Source organism: Rhinopithecus bieti, unplaced genomic scaffold, assembly GCF_001698545.2.
Source record: "Rhinopithecus bieti isolate Rb0 unplaced genomic scaffold, ASM169854v2 scaffold_13348, whole genome shotgun sequence".
Classification (NCBI taxonomy): Eukaryota; Metazoa; Chordata; class Mammalia; order Primates; family Cercopithecidae; genus Rhinopithecus; species Rhinopithecus bieti.
In genome coordinates, this window is record NW_016808764.1 from 5,596,321 (window position 1) to 5,618,503 (window position 22,183).

Consider the following 22,183-nt stretch of genomic DNA (forward strand, 5'->3'; position numbering starts at 1 on the left):
GAAATTAAAATGTAAGCAGCAAATGGAGCTCTAAGAAAACAGCAATTGTTTGGCCAACGGTGTCTGGTCAGGCTTGATGCACACATGACCCAACGGGGGAGCAGCTGCTCTTCTGGAGTGGTGAGTGGGAGCAGAGCTGTGAGGGACATGCCCAGGAAGAGGACACAGAACAGCCTTGCACTCCTTTCAGTCTGCTCCTCTTCAGGATGGTCTCTTCTCAGTAATAGTGTGGAAACTGAGGCAGCACAGCAAACTCATTAATTACAAAATAATTCTACTTGCTTTTCTTCCTAGAACTATTTTCTGAAATATTTTCTAGGCCAGTGCTACTAGAATTATGGCTCAGGGACTGACACAAGCCCACATGAGAGAAGCACCAAAAAGGAGAAAAGCATTTAAAACTTTTATAGCAATCTGATACTGCTGTGATGATTTTATTGTATTTTTACAAATGCACTAGTTCATAAAGGACTGGAAATTTTAAAGTAGAAAAAGACCAAGTTCTTCATCACAGAAGGTGTGAGAGGCACTGTTCTAGAATCCTTATACAATCGTTTATATCATTATACCATCGATTATAGCTAGAACCAGTGCAAAATAAAGATTACATCAAAATAAACATTCCAGGCTGGGCATGGTGGCTCATGCCTATAATCCCAACGCTTTGGGAGGCTGAGGCAGAGGACTGCCTGAGATCTGGAGTTCAAGACCTGCCTTGACAACATAGTATGCCATGACTCTACAAAAAAATTTAAAAATTAGGCAGGCGTGGTGGCACACACCTGTAGTCCCAGCTACTTGGGAAGCTGAGGTGGGAGGATCTTGAGCCCAGGAGGTCGGGGCTGCAGTGAGCCATGATCACACTACTGCACTCCAGCCTGGGTGACAAAGTGAAACCCTGTCTCAAAAAATAAAATAAAATAAACATTTCAAATGGAAACTTAAAATGGGGTGGGGTGGGACAGCATCAGGAAGAATAGCTTAATGGATGCTGGGCTTAATACCTAGGTGATGGGATGATCTGTGTAGCAAACCACCATGGCACACGTTTACCTATGTAACAAACCTGCACATCCTGCACACGTACACCTGAACTTAAAAGTTGATGTTAAAAAAAAAAAGAAAAAACTGAAAAACAGAGTATCTTTAACTCAACAAAACTAAGAATATTTAAAATGTTCTCTAAACTAAGACTCTAAACATCTCATATATTAGAAAAGTGGTGGTATGGCCTCAGCATGAGAAAGGGGAAAGAATACAGAAAACATCTGAGCACATCCTGGGTAATGGGTCCCCTGAGGTCAGCATGACCACTTACTGGCTCACTAACGTGGTACCCAAGTTAGTGGACAGTTACCTGCCTCAGGACACAGAGCTAGAAAGATGTGTCTGGCTTTTAACCCAAGTTCCTTCCACTAAATTGTACTGCCTCTAAGGTAGTTGGGGGTTTCCAGGCATCTTCCCAAGGTCTGTTCTATTATATAAAGAGCAACATGATGCTAAAGTCTAGCCTGTCTTATTCTTCCCAACAATTTCTTCCTAGAAACTATGTAACAAGTCAGTCCCTATTTTCTTGAGAAACAGTGTTATAAATGGAAAATGCATTCTTTACCAAAGCTGAGCTGGGTGAATGTCAATCCAGGATGCTGGCAAAGGTGTTAAAACACCCGGTGAGTTGTGAAGTTAAATGACCTCCACGTCCCTTTCCATTCTACGAGTCCACAAGTATAGAATTCCATCACTCAGTACCAAAGAACACAGACATGACTGGTAATGCCACAAAAGCAAAAATCCAACGAGACACAGTATTTGTACACATGGCCCCCATAAAATAGAAACCTAAAATATGTAAGATGCCAAATATACTATTATCATCATTGAAATATGGCTTAAACCAAAGTACAAGGCAAAATATATCTAAACATTTAATTCATATTAACTTGTGTCTTCTATGAAGTGAGAGCATCTTTTAAACTTCTCTAGCTTCTTTCTCCCCTTGAAAGTGCTTTCTAGAGCAGGCAGAGACAATCCAAGCCATTCCATTAGGAGATGCACTCAAAGTTGGGATCATTCCTCTCACCAACAATTGCTGCCTGCAACATTTAAATATTTAAAGAACTTCTGGCAGTAAAATGAGTTTGAAAAAAAGAAAAATACCTATTTAAAGAACTTGAACTAAAAGGGTTTCAAAAATAAAAGATAATGTGTCCAGTAATCTTCCCAACCCCTGCCCTCTTGGAAGGGAACAGAGCAGACTGAAAGAGTGAGTGTGAAAGATAGCAAGGCCAACGGACTCCTCTGCCTTGGCTGATGGGGAGGGAGGTTCATGGCTAAATACTAGAGAAAAGAGTCCCAGAGATTTAACAGTACCCAGGACTGGGCAGACCCCACCCCTCCTCCACCTCTCCCTAGCTTTATAAATCAATGGTCAGCACTAGCACTCGGGGTCTTGTTGCAGAAACCACTGAATTAATAAAGAAAGTCCTTGAGCAGTATGTGTGTATAACACATTGAGTGTGAAGGATGCAGAAATCCAAATCCTAGCCACTCACATGGAAAATCAAATTAATCACATCAACCCTCACATCAACAAATAAAGCCCTGAAATCTGCCTGGCTCCCAAAAGGCTCATGCAGGCCCGTAGCCCAATGATTCCATTTCTGAGACTCAATCTCAAGGAAATACAGAATTAAAATTCAGAAAAAGTGAAAGAGCATAAAGATATTCATCAGTGTTACATGAAAAGTTAAAAACCAGAAACAATATAGATGTTCAGCAATGGGTAAGGGTTACATAACATTAGAGGTCTATCAACAGAACATTCTGTGGTCATTAAAAAGTATTTAAGGCGGCCGGGTGCGGTGGCTCAAGCCCTGTAATCCCCACAGCACTTTGGAGCCGAGACGGGCGGATCACGAGGTCAAGGAGATCAGACCATCCTGGCTAACACGGTGAAACCCCGTCTCTACTAAAACAAAAACTAGCCGGAGCGAGACGTGGCAGGCGCCTGTAGTCCCCCAGCTACTCGGAGGTCTGAGGCAGGAGAATGGCGTAAACCCGGAGCGGAGCCTTGCAGTGAGCTTGAGATCTGGCCCACTCACTCCACCCTGGGCGACAGCGAGAACGCGCCTCAAAAAAAAAAAAAAAAAAAAAAAAAAAAAAGGATTTAAGGCCAGGCGTGGTGGCTCACGCCTGTAATCCTAGCACTTTGGGAGGCTGAGGCGGGCGGATCACGAGGTCAGGAGATGGAGACCATACTGGCTAACATGGTGAAACCCCATCTCTGCTAAAAATACAAAAAATTAGCCGGGCGTGGTGGCAGGCGCCTGTAGTCCCAGCTACTTGGGAGGCTGAGGCAGGAGAATAGCATGAACCTGGGAGGCAGAGCTTGCAGTGAGCCGACATGGCGCCACTGCACTCCAGCCTGGGCGACAAAGCAAGACTCCGTCTTAAAAATAAAAAGTATTTATAGGCCGGGCACGGTGGCTCACGCCTGTAATCCCAGCATGTTAGGAGGCCAAGGCGGGCAGATCACCAGGTCAGGAGATCAAGACCATCCTGGCCAACATGGTGAAACTCTGTCTCTACTAAAAATACAAAAATTAGCTGGGTGTGGTGGTGGGTGCCTGTAGTCCCAGCTACTCTGGAGGCTGAGGCAGGAGAACTGCTTGAACCTGGGAGGCGGAGCTTGCAGTGAGCCGAGGTCGTGCCACTGCACTCCAGCCTGGTGAGAGAGCGACACTCTGTCGCAAAAAAAAAAAAAAGTATTTATAAAAAATTAAGTGTCCACATCAAGCTACTTCTGTTACAAAACTAGGCATGAAGATGAGGATGCAGAAGCACATGTGCCACTCACCCCTCACTGTGCTGCTGTGCTTCTGAATTTGTGACCTGTCTATCCACCCCGCTGGCCCATGAGGTAAGGCAGCAGGTTCCTTTCCCCAACAGCTGACCCTGCCCCTCCAGCACACTCTGACCAGTCTATCCCCTGGCTCCGACCTCTGCCCACTGCTCACACCTCCACCACAGAACCCATGATGTGGGACTCCTCTTTTTAAATCATATCTGTACCTACGTTTCCCCCTACATGATTACACTCTCGGAAAACAGAGGCTGGGGACCTACTGATTTCTGCTGTGATAGAGCCCAGGGCAAGCAGGATGTAAGGGGCTCAATAAATGTTCACTTGAACAACAATAAGAAAATGCCAGTATAATCCCAACAGTGGAAAATATGGCAAAAACGTAGAGAAAAACATGTCAAGTATATCTACATACCAAAATATTACCTACATACAGTGGAACATTATTCAGCCCTAAAAAGGCAGGAAATTCTGATACCTGCTACAACGTGGATGAACCTTACAGACATTACGCTACATGAAATAAGCCAGTCACAAAAGAACAAATATTGAATGATTCCATTTAAAAGGAGGTACCAAGAGTAGTCAAATTCATAGACACAGAAAGTATAGTGCTTGTCACGGCTGAGGGGAGAGAAAACGGGAATTAGTGTTTATTAGGTACAGAGTTTAAGTTTGGGAAGATTAAAAAACTTGTAGAGATGGATAGTGATAATGGTTACACAACAATGTGAGTGTACTTAATGTCACTGAACTGTACACTTAAAAATGTTTAAAATGGTACATTTTGTTATGTATATTTTATCTCAATTAAAAAAAAAAACAGTGGTTATCTCAGTGATAAGCCCATGGATGATGGTATTCTTTCCACCTCTAGCCTCTAAATTTCATGATGAACATAGTTGCTTTTATAAATGACAAGGTCAATTTAACCTTAAAAAGAAAAACCCTTCTAAGTCACTTTAAAGACACTATAAAAGTGTCACACACTTGTATCCCAGCTACTCTGGAGAATGAGGCAGGAGAATTGCTTGAGCCCTGAAGTTCAAGGCTGTAGCGTATGATAATCACATCTGCGAATAGCTACTGTACTCCAGCTTGGGCAACACAGCAACAGCTCATCTTTAATTAAAAAAAAAAAAAAAAGTAGTTCACAATAATTTAAAATAAGAGAGAAGCTAGAACCTCAAGGAACTCTTATCTGGCAAAACCTTAAATGGGGAGTGCAGGTTAGGTAAACAAAGAGCAAATCCTCAGTTCACCAGACTGCTATCTGCACATACCACTCCCCAGTCAGTCAGCTACCTACTGAATGACCCCACTCAGGAAGAGGAGGAAGAATGTTCATTTATTTGCTCTTGGGCAGAGAGCCGGAGGATGGAAACTGCCCTCACAGTTGGCACACTGCCTACCGGAGGGGAAATGAGGCTCTCAAGTCAAGTCACCCCGTCACAAGCAAACCCGTCTGAAGGACTCGCCAGCACAGACACGCGGCCTCTCACACTGCAGACCTGTGTAGTGCCCCCCTTGCATGGTGCCATGGTGATTGCACACAGCATACAGGTCATAGATGTAGTCCTCAGGGTCCCTCCCGAGTCCATAGGGCCGTCTCCACGGGGACCAATGGGATGGCAAACTCCAGCTGCTCTGGCTCCTCTTAACCACATGAGGTGTCATGTCCAGGCCAGTCAAAGGGAACTTGACCATGTTCTGAAGTTTCATGCGCCTGTCTCCTTCCTGTTGTAAGAAGAAAAACAAGTTCTGGTGATATTTTAATGCAAGCAGATGGCAGATCACTTTAGGGGAGCAATGTGGATCCTATCAGATAAAGCAGTGTGAGTTACCTATCTGACGTTTCCCAAGACATACAAAACAGGGAAACAGATGATAGTTTTAGCTGTCTAGAGGAACAGGTTTTAGTATCAGCTAAGGTGGAACCAGTGAGGATCCATATGGGGGGGTAAATGAGTCTTCTTCTATGAGTCTTCCTTTCCTTATCTGTTAAAGGGCTTTAAAGCGTTTGACTTAGAAAAAAATGACAATATCAGGTGGCTCTTCCTGATACCTCTGTCAAAGAGGTAAGAAAACTAATGATGTGATGGCTCCGTGAAGGGCAAACCACAGTGCCTGGCGTAGAAGAGCCTCTCGATAAGCAGCACCTATTCCCCTCCACCTCCTCCAACAGGCACATCACAAGGCAACACTGACTCAGCTTAACATATTCACTCAGTGGCAATCTTTGGTAATCTGTATTTTCCATTAAACCTATAAGGAAATGCTTTGAAATCCATCCATGCGTTGAATAGATATTCACTGCGTGTTTCCTGTGTCTATGGGAACTTTAAAAAATTAATCAATAATAGATATGCCCACCCTAAGGAGCTACGTAAGGGTCTGTGAAGGGAAGAAAAATGTTCATGACAGGAAGGGATGACGGGTCCTGGGTGGTCAGGAAGGCCAGCCTGAAGAATCTGGATCGTATCCTCTCAGGCTTTTATGGAAAAGGTGATGTCACCAGAGTTGTGGGTGAAGAACTGTATAAGCAGTGCACAGAACATGTTAGAAATAGGAGTAGTGGAGGTGAAGAAATCACTTAAAAGTCATTGCAACAGTGACCAGCTGAAAAGCAACAAAATGTCTGAATCAGCACAGTGACAGCAAGAATGGGGAGGGGACACACAGGAGTCAATGAAGAGGCATGGCCATGCCTAGATGAGAGGGACAAGAAAGAAGAGTCAAAGAGGACACTGCAGGTTTACGCCTGGGTTGCTGGAAGGGTGGTGACATGCCTTCAAAAGAAAACAGAAAGCCCAGGAAATTACTCTATCTATGTCTGGGGAAGGAGACACAGCAGGCTGGGATCCAAACCCTCAGTCAGTTTTCCACCTGCAAATCCCAACAGAATACATACTGGGTGCCAAATGCCCACTCTTCACTCCCATAGGAGCTGAACCTCGAACCTCTGTGTGAAAGCCCCAGACCTGGGGACCATGTGTGTGTCGCCCGATACCTCCACCTCCTCAGACAGTCCTGAACATCTCTCCATCTGCCACAACCTATCCCAGCTACTAGCAGCCCACCCTGGATGACGGCAAGGGCCTCCTTCAGGTCTCCCCATCTTCATTCTTGTAGCCTCTAATCTGTTATCTACAAAATAGCCAGAATAATATTTTCAAAATACAGATTTGGTAAGGTTGCTTCTCTGCTTATAACCCTTCATCAGAATCCTACTCCGCCCACAAAGGGTTCCTTGGACAGCCAGCATCCACCCACGTCTTCCATAAACTCCCACCACTGCCCACCCCTCTAGAGTGCCTGCCCACCTGGCCTGCTGCAGGCTGTGCTTTCTCTACTGCTGGGCTTTGCACACACTGCTCCCTCTGCCCCCGTGTGGGAGATCCCTGCTTCCACCTCACCTAGTAAAAGCTTGCTCATCTTTCAGATACAAACTTAGAGCCAGGCCTCGTGGAGTCCGTTAATGTTCACTTCCCATTTACCTCTTATACTGAGACTGTCTAGACAATCCTAACCTCAGGGAATAGACAGCCTTTTTGGAAAAACTGACTCACAAAGCAATACAATTCAAAGCAGATTTTCTTTGTATTTATTTATGACTCATCTCCCCAGCCATACAACAGCTCCTCAGGAGCAGAACACCCATTATTATATTAGGTAGAAATAGAATTCTACCTCCCCCAGAAAGGATCTCTACTTAGTTCTTTTTAAATCCCAGAGTACACTTAACAAAATTTAAGCACAACATTTACAAGTCAAGAACAAAGTAAAATATCTGCAATATGAACTAAAATCAAATTTTGCCTTGGGAAAGAACAAAACATTACCCTAAATACAGGGGCAAAAAAAGTGTGTCTATAACATACACAGACAGGACTCACTGGATCAAACAGGTATACCAAAGAGCCCTCATAGAGCCCATCAGCAGGAGGCATAAGAAATTTGTCACAACTTGTTTGTTCCTGAGGACAGACGATTTCCGTACCTGTCGAAATCTCTTCAGATGTATAATAAGCACATCAGGCAGAGTCCAGAGGCTTAATGTAATGCTTCCCTGCTGCAGCTGCTTACAGTGTGGGCAACGCCAGGCATCATCAGGGGCAAGCTGAAAACAGAAGCATGACTCCCGTTAAGCAACACTTAATGCAAGACTGTGTTACGGCTGGACTAAGGCCTTAGCCAGGGCATGGGACAACTCAAAATCTCTCTGGAAACTGCAGATGCTGGGCATCAATGGAATAACATAATCAAAAGTGGCTAGAGCTGGCACCCAAACTCTAAACAGATTCTGGTTTGTTGAATAGATTATCCCTCAAAGAGGAACGACTAAATCAGTAAATACTGTATAAATGTTAAATATGTTACTTACTTACTTTCTTTCTGTTTTTGAAACAGAGTCTCACTCTATCACCCAGGTTGGAGTACACTGGCGTGATCTTGGCTCACTGTAACCTCCATCCCTCAGGCTCAAGTGATTCTTCCACCTCAGCCTCTTGAGTAGCTGAGACCACAGGCACGCACCACCACGTCCAGCTAATTTTTGTATTTTTGGTAGAGATCGGGTTTTGCCACGTTGCCCAGGTGCTATTGAACTCCTGGGCTCAGGCGATCCATCCACCTCAGCCTCCCAAAGTGCTGGGATTACAAGCGTGAGCCACTGCGCCCGGCCAGATGTCCCTTTCTATGTGCCATGTACTGCTCTGGATACTGGAATTATTTAGTCATCAAGACAGATGGAGTACCTGCTCTCATGGAACACATACTGTGTCAATTCTGTCCCTCACCTCCTGTCCTCCAGCCATACTGGCTTCATTTCTGTTTGACAGTCTTGCCCAAGGGCCTTTGCTTCCTATTCCAGGACCTTGGCTTCCTTTATTTACTTGTTCCAGTACACTATAAACAGCATGAAGGCACAAACGTTGTTTATGTTGGCCCCTGCTACTTCTCTAGTACCAGTATGATACCTAACATGGTATGTACTCAGCAAACACCTACTGAATGAATAAGCCCGTTAAAAGGTATCTTGCTAGCATTCTAGATCAGCGAGATGTTTCCTGGAATACCAGTGATGCCATCTAGTCGATCTGCTCATCCATTATCTTTGTGCCATTATCAAACATCTCCAAAGTCATTAAAAAAAAAAAAAAAGCTAAACAGGGCAAGGTGCCATAGAGAACCTATAGTCAACCAATTCCAAAGCCAACTATTTCATAATTGAGTGCAAAACTGGGAGAAACAAAAAAAAAAAAAAAAAAAAAAAGGGAAAAAAAACAAACATGTCTTATGAAAACTACTATTAAAGGAACTAGCTAAAACAGTGTGGGGGAGAGAAGACTCAGTGGAAATACAAAAGCTATTTTCAAATATTCAAATAACAGACAAAAATAAAATTAGGACTTCTGAGTCATAACGAATTTAAGAGACAGAACAATTATTAGCTGTAGTAACCAGCAGACATATTTCAGGTTCATTTCAGTTACCATCAGAGCTATCCAGAGAATACACAGTTTATCTGTCTCAAGGAGGCAAACACCTCATAACAAAAGATATTTAAACTCAGGCTAAGCAATCACCTATTTGAAATTAAGTAGAAGAAGAACCCAATCACTAGAATAAAGGAGTTTTAAAGTTCCCTTCAATCCTGAAATTGCATGACTCCCTCTATTTAAGAGTGAAGAGTTACAACTAGTAGTCACAATTATGATCCTAAATATCAATGCAAGGTTAGATGAACTCCAAGTACTCTGATCAATGTTTATAAGGTGCATAAAAATCACACAGGCCTGGGCCCCACCCACAGAGGCTTATTTATCCATCTCTCTGTCCATCCATTCATTTAAATACTTACTGGGTCCCTACTACCTGCAAAGCCTTGCTGTCTACTTTCTGGTCTATATCGACACGGTTCAATATGGGAGCTACTAACCACCATGTGTCTGCTGAGCACTTGAAACATGACTAATGCAATGAAGGAACTGAATTATTTATTATTTACTTCACTTAATTTTAATTAATTTAAATTTAAATAGGTCCTGGCACCTATGTTCTTAGTATCAAAAAGTCAAGAATCACTGTTTAAGTTGCTAAGGAAAAGATCTTAAAACTTCTAAATTGAGAAAGAAAATCATCAAAACTTGATCATTAACCATGAAAAAGAACTAACTATGAAGGTTCATTTCCAGAGTATTTCAATTAATCAAGGTTTTCTAGAAACGTACGACTTTTTGTTAAAGTCCTAAAAGCAACAGCACTAAGATGCTCATTACATGTGCAGACTTACATATATGCAAAATCCTGCAGCGACTTCTGGGGCATGATTTGTTTCTCCACTGTCATCTTGCCATGCCCCACTCCCCACCGCCCTGAGCAACCAAGAAATGCTGCCCAGCCTCTTACCCGCTCCTCTTTGGTGTAGAGTTGGAAACACTGGGACAAAGTACAGGTTTGAGGCTGATGATGACGCTCCCTTTGCAGACGAACACTTTCTGCATCAGGGATATACTCATCTTCAGTATTTACAAACAAGCTGCAATTAGGGGGAGAAGCATCTATCAGATAATGTATTGCAAAACAGAAGGAAAAATACAATTATGGCTTTGTGAAGTGACTACAAACTCATAACCAAAGGGAAAAAAAAATCAATGTGTAAGAAAACAAAAGTAGTGACCGAATTTTTCTATATTCCAAAATGTTCTTGAAAAGTTCTCTGTATACAAAGTTATTTCCAGAACTAACTTGATTTTTCTGGGTCTGGCCATGAACTGTACTGGTTAAATCACATATTCCTGTCCTTTACATCTAAGAACATGCATCTAACATCGCTTCCTAGAATTAATGGGCCTGTAATAAAAAATCAAAGTAAACTGAACCTATATAGTAATGAGTATACAGTTTCTCTTTCAGCAGTGAACAAATGTTCTAAGGTTCTGGGATTGAGAAGAGAGAATGTACAGGAAAGAAATAATAAACTGCTTAAATAAAGGGTTAACAACACATCTGGATACTTAGCTAAAGAGAAGAGAGATTTAGGTTTTGGCTCACTTAACATATCAAAAGTGTGCTATAAAAATGATAATTAAAACAATGTTTCTATAAACACTAACTTTAAAAATACTCACAAATCTCTTGTCTCCTTGTCCCACTCGACTACTAATTTCACATGAGCAGTGCCACCTGGTCCACAAGATTTTAATGCCCTGTAGAACCGGGGAAGTGAAGAGGGAAGCCACATATTATTTTCTAAACAAATGATTTTACTTAATATGATTATGTTCTACCTGAAATCATAATGTGATTAATGAAAATCTTCATCATAGTTCCCCATCAGAAAAAAGTTTTTGGCAAGACCACTATAACCACTGATTTAGTAACTACATGACAACTAAACTGAAAACGCTTAAATTAAAAGCCCAATATAGTATTAATAATAAAGAGGTGGAAGAAATTTAGTGTCATTTATAAGGCTGCTGATGATCACACTCAGATAGTCATTATGACCTTCCCAACTTCTTGCCCAATTTTTCACCCACCCAAATAGACACTGGATGGTAGTCCCCTGGGAACAAAGTCACCCCTTGCACCTTTCCACATCTCCACCAACATGCCACGCCTGCTCTAGACTGCACCCTTCTTCCTCCTTCCTCCAAATCTACCCCCCTCCCAAGTTCACTGGCTCCTTGCCATCTCCTGGGAAACCCAGAACTCAGTTAATATTACCCATCTCATCTTGTTTATGTTGTGCAATATTTTGGATTGTTGTCTAATCTATTAACTCTCATCTCTAAACCCAAACAGTGAGCTTTCAAGCAGGACTATGTTGTATGCTTTTTTAGAATCCTGAAATACAGGCACTACAATATTTGTTGAAAAAATCATTTTATTATAATAATTTTTATTATAAAAAATGTGAGTTTTCATATGTATATTATATATTCATAGACACACAGTGTGTATAGATGTATATTATTTTATTAATACAATAGAGTATTATAAATATAACAGATTTAGCCAGCACAGAGGTAGCAGAGTAGAGTGACTAATTCTGCGGGGCAGGTTGTGGGGGGTGAGAGGAGGAAGAGTATAAAAAAGGGCTCAAAGGAAAGGGATTACAGAGAGAAGAAACCACACATGCAAAGCAGGCGTATAAAATAGTATCGCCTGTTCAAACAATCATCAGTACTTTAATGCTGCTGAAAGTTTGGGATAGTGGAGAGAGGAAGAGCAAGGCCTGACAAAAGTGAAGTAAGCAGAATTCAAACTGTGAAGAACTTCTTACATTGTGGAACACGGGGTTTATCTTTTATGCCACAAGTTGCCATATAAGGGTTTTAAGGAAGAATGTAGCCTGATTAGAACGTTACTTTACAAAACTTCATTCCTGGTGAATATGAAAGTGTCATTTATCTGCAGTCCTAGGACATACGTTAATTTGCTTTCCTAACGCAAGTCCTCCAGGGCTTTTCTTATTTCAAGAAAGATCATTAAACATATACCCAAGCACGAATCAAAAGTAAAATAAGTACTTAATTTTGAAATGAGCCTAAAGAACCTTCCACACTTATGTGGAAATTATATCAGACATCACTTGAAATCACACATGAACATGTGTGAGATTCTAAAAGGTAATTTAAAAATTTTTTTTTTTTACCTTTCTACTGTCGGGTGGCACAAGGGTTGCTCCTCCTGGGGCAGCAAGTATGTTATTCCAACAACACTGACCACACGCAAGCTGAATGGACACACCTGCATCAGATGTTAGATGAGAATTAAGCCAAATTTTTCTTCAAGGGCATCTGTTTCACAGTGGCATTTCCAAAACAGATTAGAGTTTCAGTAAACTGTTTATTCTGCAAAATGCTTCTCTATAAGATTCTATAAGGTTGTTGAGCCACTCTAATACACTTTAAATATGATTTACCCAAATGCGATTTACATATCAAATAAGTCACGCACGACAAGTAACACATCGCTTTTACTAAACATCAGCTTAATGGTCTTCCATGGATACCTTAACATAGTAATAATTTTAAAATATACAGATAGACATTCTACTAAACCCTTCCAAGCTGATCATGTATCAACGTTTTTAGATAAATATTATAAAGGAATACGCGGCAGTTCAAGGAAAACCTTACAGTGGCTAGCTCTTTCATAAAATAAGGGATAAATTCTCAGTCCTGGAAATCCAAACACAAGAAACTCAAATTTCATTGTAATGCTTGTTTCTTCACCGAGTATACACCCATGCTATGCTGGAATATCAAAATGCTTACAAACCTGAATGCAAACCGTGGGCCTCAAGAAATACTTCATCTTCTCCAAGATTTCCTTCTGCAGAAGGTCCCAAGCTATTGTCTTCTCTAAGTGCAGCACAAAAGGCAGTCCAAATCTAACATACATCAACAATGTAATCACCTTAAAAGTACAGTAATTCCTTTAACACTGTTATCTTTTGTTCTTGATCTCTTAAAATGGAATCACAATATAATTGGCTTTAGGACAGTTCTCAAAATAAAACAAACAGGAAATTTAATGGTAACTCTTCATAAGGAGATGAACAGCGTAGATTTCTAAATTAAATTTAATAGCCAATACACCAAAATGGCTTCTAGGGGTGTATGGTACTAGGACAGCAGGTGGCAATGGGGCAGGATCAGTGAAGATGGGGAGCAGAGGGGATGGGAGTGGACATGAGCCTGGCAAACAGCACACGTCAAACCCATAAGGGGTTGGGTGCCAGAGGACTAGATAGGGCTGGAAGGTCTCACAGACAGGCAGCCACATTCTTGAGTCTCTGACAACAAGGGAGGCACTGGCAAGCAAGTGACAGTGAAAGTCAGTTCCAGAGCTGTCTATGTCCCACAGAGTCCAAGCAGTACTGTGGTTCTTGGCCTCAGCTGCATAGACCGAAGACCAAAATCACCAGAGGAGCTTTAGAAAATAATGATGCCCAAGTCCAGCCCCCAGAGATTCTGAGGAAATCAGTTCGGAATGTGATCTGAACACTGAGATGTTTTTAGGGACTCCCTGGGTGGTTCCAATATGCACCCAATGTTGAGGACCACTAGCCTACCCTCAACTCTCATCCATGCCCAGTCATTCAAACCCGAATTCCCTGAATGTGTCCTACTCTCACACATGCATGTCTTTTTGTCAGGGAACTACCTCTGCTTGGAATACCCTCCCCATCCTTCTGAGTCTAGGCTGTCGCCTGCTCACTCGTGTGAAGACCCAGTGGAGGTATTCTTTTCCAGGAGGCACCCTGTTGGCTTGTTTCCTGTGTATACTGTGCTATAAACAATGCCTGCTTATTGTTCTGCCTCCACCAATAGGCTGTGAGTTATTTGATAGCAAGCACTGTGATGTATTTATCTTAGTAGCACAGACAGACAATGTCTACAAAATAGAAGATGAATGAATGAATGAACAAATGATCTAACAGATTAACTCCGACTCAGGCCCAGAGGGAAGTAGAGGTGCTAAGATCATCAAGAAACCAGTTTCCAAGAACTATCAAACTGTTCGCTTGTAGTGGTGCTTAACAGTGAACCAATCTGCCTAAAAACTACTGTGATGTGAAATGAGTTACAAGCACATGTAAATCACCCAACCATATTTTTTTAAAATAATGACTTCACTCTTTGAGAGACTAGCATCATGAAGGGAATTTCACAGGTTCTTTACTTCATTCCTTCTGTGCCTGACACACACCAACCTACTCCTAGTCTTGTGTGCATGTACTTGTTCCCTCTGCATGGGATCCTTTCTCCTCATGTTCACACAGCTCACTGGGGCTCAGCTTGGCTGCAGTCTCTACAGGGACGCCTTCCCTGACCTCCCTTCCTAATGTAGTCTTGCCAGCCTCCCATCACACTCTATCATTCTAGTCTGTTTTAATGCCTTCAGCGTGGTACAGACTGTCTGAAGTTAAAGACATCTGCTTGTTTATAGCCGGTCTGTCCTAGCTAGGATGGAAGCTCCATGAGGACACAGACCCTGCCTGTCTTGTTCCCTGCTGAATCCCCAGTGTTTAGAACCATGCCCAACACACTGTAAACACTAAAATATCTGTCAATGAATAGCATAAATATGCATATCAACACATTTTACATTTATGTTATTTACTATGCAAGGAACTTATTTCAAAGCAAAAATGTCAAAGGCTAACATAAAGGTTACCCTAACAAATGTTAAGAAACACTGAGTCATTTCTCCTTGAAACATATCTGTCTTGTTAATACTCAGGTTACATTCCTACTGTGACACAGTTACTTTAAAAGATAGTCTAAAACACCCATACACTCTTACAGAGGGCATTAGACAAATTTGAGAGAGATTTCTGACTCCCAAATTTCTGACTTACAAAGCTGAATGAATGTGTGGGTGCCATTTCCCAAGATGGGAAATACTGGAGAGCCAGTTTTAAAAGGAAAGAAAATGAGTTCAATTTGGGACATAAGACTGAGGGACATGCACCATCCAAGGAGACATGTTAAGAATTAAAAAAATAAAAATGAAAAAGCTGTCAGGAAAGCACCTGGAAATGGGTCTAGAGTCCCAAGAGGAGCCTGAACTGAAAATACACATATGAAATGTACCTTTAAAAACTAGATTCCTGGCCAGATGCAGTGGCTCACGCCCATAATCCTAGCACTTTGGGAGGCCAAGGCAGGTGGATCATCTGAGGTCAGGAGTTTGAGATCAGCCTGACCAACATGGTGAAACCTCGTTTCCACTAAAAATATAAAAAATCTGCTGGGTGTCATGGCTGGCGCCTATAATCCCAGCTACTCAGGAGGCTGAGGCAAGAGAATCGCTTGAACCTAGGAGGCGGAGGTTGCAGTGAACCGAGATCATACAACTGCGCTCCAGCCTGGGTGACAGAGCGAAACTCTGTATCAAAAAAAAAAAAAAAAAAAAAAACCCCAAAAAAAACACACACACAAACAACAACAAAAGAAATCCAGATTCCTAATTTTACTCTCCCCAATCAACACCCCAAATCAGGTCAACTTGTACATGTATTTTTTCTAAATATCAGAATAAAAAATTAAGTACTAAAAGTAAGAACTTTTGCCCATGCTTTTAAAATGTTTGAAAATACTGAACTTTTACAGTCTAGCTACTTACTGGGAAATAATCTGGTTCTCACCTTTTCCCTTGTTGCCCAGTGCAGGCTCGGTTACACACCAACAGGACAATCTTGTCGCTGCCTGCTCTTGAGGTGGACGAATCCATTTTCCCTTGCTTTGCTGCTGTTTGTGTAGGAGAAGACAGTCTATGATAATCCAAGCCAAATTTCAAGTGGTTTAGGTTGTTGTTTAAATGAATTCCTGAAATAGAATAAAAACAACCCATTTCATCTCTTCAAAATTATTTTATTCACTCATTATGAAGAAATTTACCCAACAGAGAAAATTTTTTAAAAAATTGTCATTACGTAAATTAAACTGCAATCAAAAAAAGAAACATCCTACTTAGATTACTCATCTAGCCGTGAGAGAATTTCTTTAGCATCCATTATTATTTCCTTTAAACTAGTCTTACCTACCCTAAAAACTGAAAACTAAAACTGCACTTCATTGAATGTTAGATAGTTTTAGAAGCGCATGTGTGCTGAGATGACTCATCAAGAAAATTTAGTGAGGTCATGCAACCAGTAATCAAATAAATTTTTAAAAAATAAAGATGAGAATATGTGGAATGCTCTTCAATATTCAATAGCAGTTTCTTCTCCCTGATTAAAGAGCCAGACTTATAAGAAATGAAAGGTAAATTATACACTACACCTACTAGACTCAGAGCCATCAGGAGAATCTTCCAACTTGGAACACAATCTACTAGACTGGATCAATCCACATTAAAGTTACCAAAAATATATGTTTGACAGGCACAGTACTGATCCTCCCAAATGCCCCAAAGCAGGGCCCTGTCAATCAAAGTACCCAGCAATTCAGCACCCAGCACAACCTCAATAAATGCCTGACTAAATACCTGTTCCTTCCTTTAATCCTTTGGAAGTACAGCCTAGGGAAATGACGCCCCAGCTGGAGAATAAAAGAAACCCCTCCTACCACCACCATAAATAATAACACCACCAGAAAGAGAATAAAATACAAATGGCCTACACAAAAGTATTTATAGCAGAATGCTGGCAATAACCTCAATACTCAGCAATCTAAGACTCACTGAACCTATTACGATACCTCAACATTGTAACAATTTAAAATGACAAGTACACAGATAATACCAATATAAATTCCAGATAGAGTTTAAAAAAACAACACACACAAACTAGAAATGAGAAAAAAGCTGACTCTTTGTCAAGCCATTAGAGGGAAGAAAACTTTTTAAGCTTAAACACCATAAAGAAATCAAAAGGAACAGGAGTAGATCTCACTTCATAACCATTTTAAACTCTGGTATGAGAAAATAAAAATAATAGATATCTGAAGTTGAGATAATAAATAAACTCGTTTCCCAGGTTCTTGGCAGAGGTAAGGGTGGGAAGACCTGTTCTCCTAGAATTGATGAGGACTCCTGAGAAGATGAGGGGATGCCACATTGTCAACTGCACAGAAATCAAGCTCTGTGTTCAAATTGTGGACCTGTTTACTGCCAGCTGTGCGAGCTGGGAGTGGTTACTTCATCTCCAAGTCTCAGCTTCCTCGCTGGTAATGTGGGGAAAGCAGTAACCTCATTATGTATTGAACAAAACATCTGTTAAGGCCTTAGGACAGAGGCTAAGGCACACTCAATAAGGCAGTCTCTGGCTAGAATACAATAACCTTTGAATTCACCAAATTCACTTATAAATAGAAGCTCAGTGTTAACCCTAAGCAACTAGGGTGGGAACAGGATTTTGAGAAACTTTCAGTTGAACAAACACTACCTGCATAGTAAGAACTATACTGCACTGCTTGGTATAGTAAGATAAAGCAAAATGTGGTCCCAGCTCCAGAGAACTTCACAGTGTGGTGGGAAGGACAGAAAGGAAAACAGATCATTTCCACATTACATGCTGGTGTGAGAGGTTAACAGAAGTTACTATAATTGAAGCCCAGAAGAGCAGGAGTTCCCCAGCCAGCCTGCAGGTAAAGGGAGTGAGGAAAGGCTCTCTGGACAAGATAATTTAGGTATTTTTTACTATAATGCAATAAAATTAGGAAACAATCCAAACAAAAACACATACAGGGAAATGCAACAACTGGAAAAGAAAGAAAAACAAGCACCTGGGTCAAAGAAGAGTAAGTGAAATAATAGACTATCTAGAAAATATTGTAAATATCAGTAGACCAGAGAAAACTGAATTGTAAGCTGGCATTGTAGAAAGCCGGCCAACCCAATATACAGGATCACCAAAAGAATCAGAAACTGGAGGCGCTAGAGGCCTCTGGAAGTAAAGGGTGAAGTAAAAGAGGAATTAAAATAAGGATTTTCAACAAGAGCACCAACATCATTCAAGGAGGACAGTACAATCTCTTCATCAAATGGTGCTGGGACAAGTAAATATTTACTTGCCCCAGAATGGAGTTTGGTCCCTACCTCATACAATTTATAAAAATTAACTTAAAATGTATCAACAACCTAAATGTAAGAGCTAAAACTACAAAACTCAGAAGAAAACACAAGGGTAAATCTTTATGACCTTGGATGTGGTGACGGATTCTTAGATATGACAACAAAATTATGAGCAACAAAAGAAAAAACAGACTTCATCAAAATGAAGAACTTTTGAACATCAAAAAACACTATCAAGAAATAGAAAAAAACCCAGAGAATGGAATAAAATACTTGCAAGTCATATATCCCATAAGGGTCTAGTATTATACAACCTTACAAAGAATTCTTAAACTCAACAGAAAGTGCAATTTAAAATGGGAAAAAGTCTTGAATAGACATTTCTCCAGAATATATAAATGGCCAACAAGCACAGGACAAGATGTTCATCATCATTTACTATTAGAGAAATGCAAGCCAAAACCTTAATGAAGTAACACTTCACATCCACCAGGATGACTAAAATCAAAAAGATGAAAAATAAATGTTGGCAAAGATGTGGAGAAATTAGAACTCTCATCTATTGCTGGTGGAAATGTAAAACAATCCAGCTCCTGTGGAAAACAGTTTGGTAATTCCCAAAAAAGATAACCATAGAATTATGATATGATCCATCAACTCCATATACCCAAAAGAACTGAAAACAGGTATTCAAACAAATACTTGTACATAAATGTTCATAGTAGGACTATTCACAATAGACAAAAGGTAGGAAAAAAACAAAAGCCCATCAATGGATTAATGGATAAAGAAAATGTGGTACATGCATATGTATGTATGGAATAATGTTCAGCCATTAAAAAGGAATGAAGTGGATCCATTCCAAGATGGTCGAACAGGAACAGCTCTGGTCTGCAGCTCCCGGCATGATGGATGCAGAAGATGGGTGATTTCTGCATTTCCAACCGAGGTACCTGGTTCATCTCACTGGGACAGCTGCACAGTGGGTACAACCCACGGAGGGTGAGCTGAAGCAGGGCAGGGCGTTGCCTCACCCGGGAAGCTCAAGGGGTTGGGGGATTTCCCTTTCCTAGCCAAGGGAAGCTGTGACAGACCCTACCTGGAAAAACAGGACACTTCCACCCAAATACTGCACTTTTCCCAAGGTCTCAGCAACCAGCAGACAAGGAGATTCGGGTCCCACGCCCATGGAGCCTTGCTCGCTGCTAGCGCAGCAGTCTGACAACGAACTGTGCAGCGGCAGCCTGGCTAGGGGAGGGGCATCCACCATTGCTGAGGCTTGAGTAGGTAAACAAAGCGTCCAGGAAGCTCGAACTGGGCAGAGCTCCCCGCAGCTCAGTAAGGTCTGCTGCCTCTATAGACTCCACTTCTGTGGGTAGGGCATAGCTGAACAAAAGGCAGCAGACAGTTTCTGCAGACTTAAAGGTCCTTGTCTGACAGCTCTGAAGAGAGCAGTGGTTCTCCATCCACAGCATTTGAGCTCTGAGAACGGACAGATAGCCTCCTCAAGTGGGTCCCTGACTCCCATGTAGCCTAACTGGGAGACACCTCCCAGGAGGAGGCAACAGACACCTCATGCAGGTGGGTGCCCGTCTGGGACGAAGGTTCCAGAGGAAGGATCAGGCTGCAATATCTGCTGTTCTGCAGCCTCTGCTGGTGATACCAGGCAAACAGGGTCTGGAGTGGACCTCCAGCAAACTTCAACAAACCTGCAGCTGAGGGACCTGACTGTTAGAAGGAAAACTAACAAACAGAAAGGAATAGCACAAACATCAACAAAAAGGACATCTACACCAAAACCCCATCTGTAGGTCACCAACATCAAACACCAAAGGTAGACAAAACCACAAAGAGGGGGAGAAATCAGAGCAGAAAGACTGAAAATTCTAAAAACCACAGCGCCTCTTCTCCTCCAAAGGATCACAGCTCCTCACCAGCAATGGAACAAAGCTGGATGGAGAATGACTTTGATGAGTTGACAGAAGTAGGCTTCAGAAGGTTGGTAATAACAAACTTCTCTGAGCTAAAGGAGCATGTTCGAATGCATCGCAAGGAAGCTAAAACCCTTGAGAAAAAGGTTAGACAAATGGCTAACTAGAATAAACAGTGTAGAGAAGAGCTTAAATGACCTGATGGAGCTGAAAACCATGGCATGAAAACTTTGTGATGCATGCACAAACTTCAACAGCCAATTCGATCAAATAGAAGAAAGGGTATCAGTGATTGAAGTAAAGCAAGAAGACAAGGTTAGAGAGAAAAGAGTAAAAAGAAATGAACAAAGCCTCCAAGAAATATGGGGCTATGTGAAAAGACCAAATCTACATTTGATTGGTGTACCTGAAAGCGATGGGAAGAATGGAACCAAGCTGGAAAATACTCTTAAGGATATTATCCAGGAGAACTTCCCCAACCTAGCAAGGCAGGCCAACACTCAAATTCAGGAAATACAGAGAACACCACAAAGATATTCCTCAAGAAGAGCAACCCCAAGACACATAATTGTCAGATTCAGCAAGGTTGAAATGAAGGAAAAATGTTAAGGGCAGCCAGAGAGAAAGGTCAGGTTACCCACAAAGGGAAGTCCATCAGACTAACAGCGGATCTCTCGGCAGAAACCTTACAAGCCAGAAGAGAGTGAGGGCCAATATTCAGCATTCTTAAAGAAAAGAATTTTCAGCCCAGAATTTATATCCAGCCAAACTAAGCTTCATAAGTAAAGGAGAAATAAAATCCTTTACAAACAAGCAAATGCTTGTCACCACCAGGCTGCCTTATAAGAGGTCCTGAAGGAAGCACTAAACATGGAAAGAAACAACTGGTACCAGCCACTGCAAAAACATGCCAAATTATAAAGACCATCGATGCTAGGAAGAAACTGCATCAATTAACGGGCAGAATAACCAACTAACATCATAATGACAGGATCAAATTCACACATAACAATATTAACCTTAAATGTAAATGGGTTAAATGCCCCATTTAAAAGACACAGACTGGCAAATTGGATAAAGAGCCAAGACCCATCAGTGTGCTGTATTCAGGAGACCCATTTCACGTGCAGACACACACATAGGCTCAAAATAAAGGGATGGAAGATCTACCAAGCAAATGGAAAGCAAAAAAAAAGCAGGGGCTGCAATCCTAGTCTCTGATAAAACAGACTTTAAACCAACAAAGATCAAAAGAGACAAAGAAGGCCATTACACAATGGTATAGGGACCAATTCAACACGAAGAGCTAACTATCCTAAATATATATGCACCCAATACAGGAGCACCCAGATTCATAAAGCAAGTCCTTAGAGACCTACAAAGACACTTAAACTCCCACACAATAATAATGGGAGACAGTAACACCCCACTGTCAATATTAGACAGATCAACGAGACAGAAGGTTAACAAGGATATCCAGGACTTGAACTCAGCTCTGCACCAAGCAGACGTAATAGACATCTACAGAACTCTCCACCCACAATCAACAGTATATACATTCTTTTCAGCACCACATTGCACTTATTCTAAAATTGACCACATAATTCGAAGCACTCCTCAGCAAATGTAAAAGAACAGAAATCACAACAAACTGTCTCTCAGACCACAGTGCAATCAAATTAGAACTCAGGATTAAGAAACTCACTCAAAATTGCACAACTACATGGAAACTGAATAACCTGCTCCTGAATGACTACTGGGTAAATAACGAAATGAAGGCAGAAATAAAGATGTTCTTTGAAACCAATGAGAACAAAAACACAATGTACCAGAATCTCTGGGACACATTTAAAGC

At 41.4% G+C, this 22,183-nt stretch overlaps 1 protein-coding gene across 1 annotated transcript in view; it reads right to left on the reverse strand.

Moving 5' to 3' along the window:
- Positions 1-22,183, reverse strand: part of USP31 (ubiquitin specific peptidase 31) — a 96,064-nt gene that overhangs the window by 7,495 nt on the left and 66,386 nt on the right. The window contains exons 7-13 of the mRNA XM_017887203.1: positions 16,029-16,209; positions 13,154-13,265; positions 12,525-12,619; positions 10,996-11,073; positions 10,274-10,403; positions 7,863-7,982; positions 5,374-5,599 (exon numbers count right to left, since the gene is read on the reverse strand). Coding sequence (XP_017742692.1) covers positions 5,374-5,599; positions 7,863-7,982; positions 10,274-10,403; positions 10,996-11,073; positions 12,525-12,619; positions 13,154-13,265; positions 16,029-16,209 — 942 coding nt within the window. The remainder of the gene's footprint in view (positions 1-5,373; positions 5,600-7,862; positions 7,983-10,273; positions 10,404-10,995; positions 11,074-12,524; positions 12,620-13,153; positions 13,266-16,028; positions 16,210-22,183) is intronic.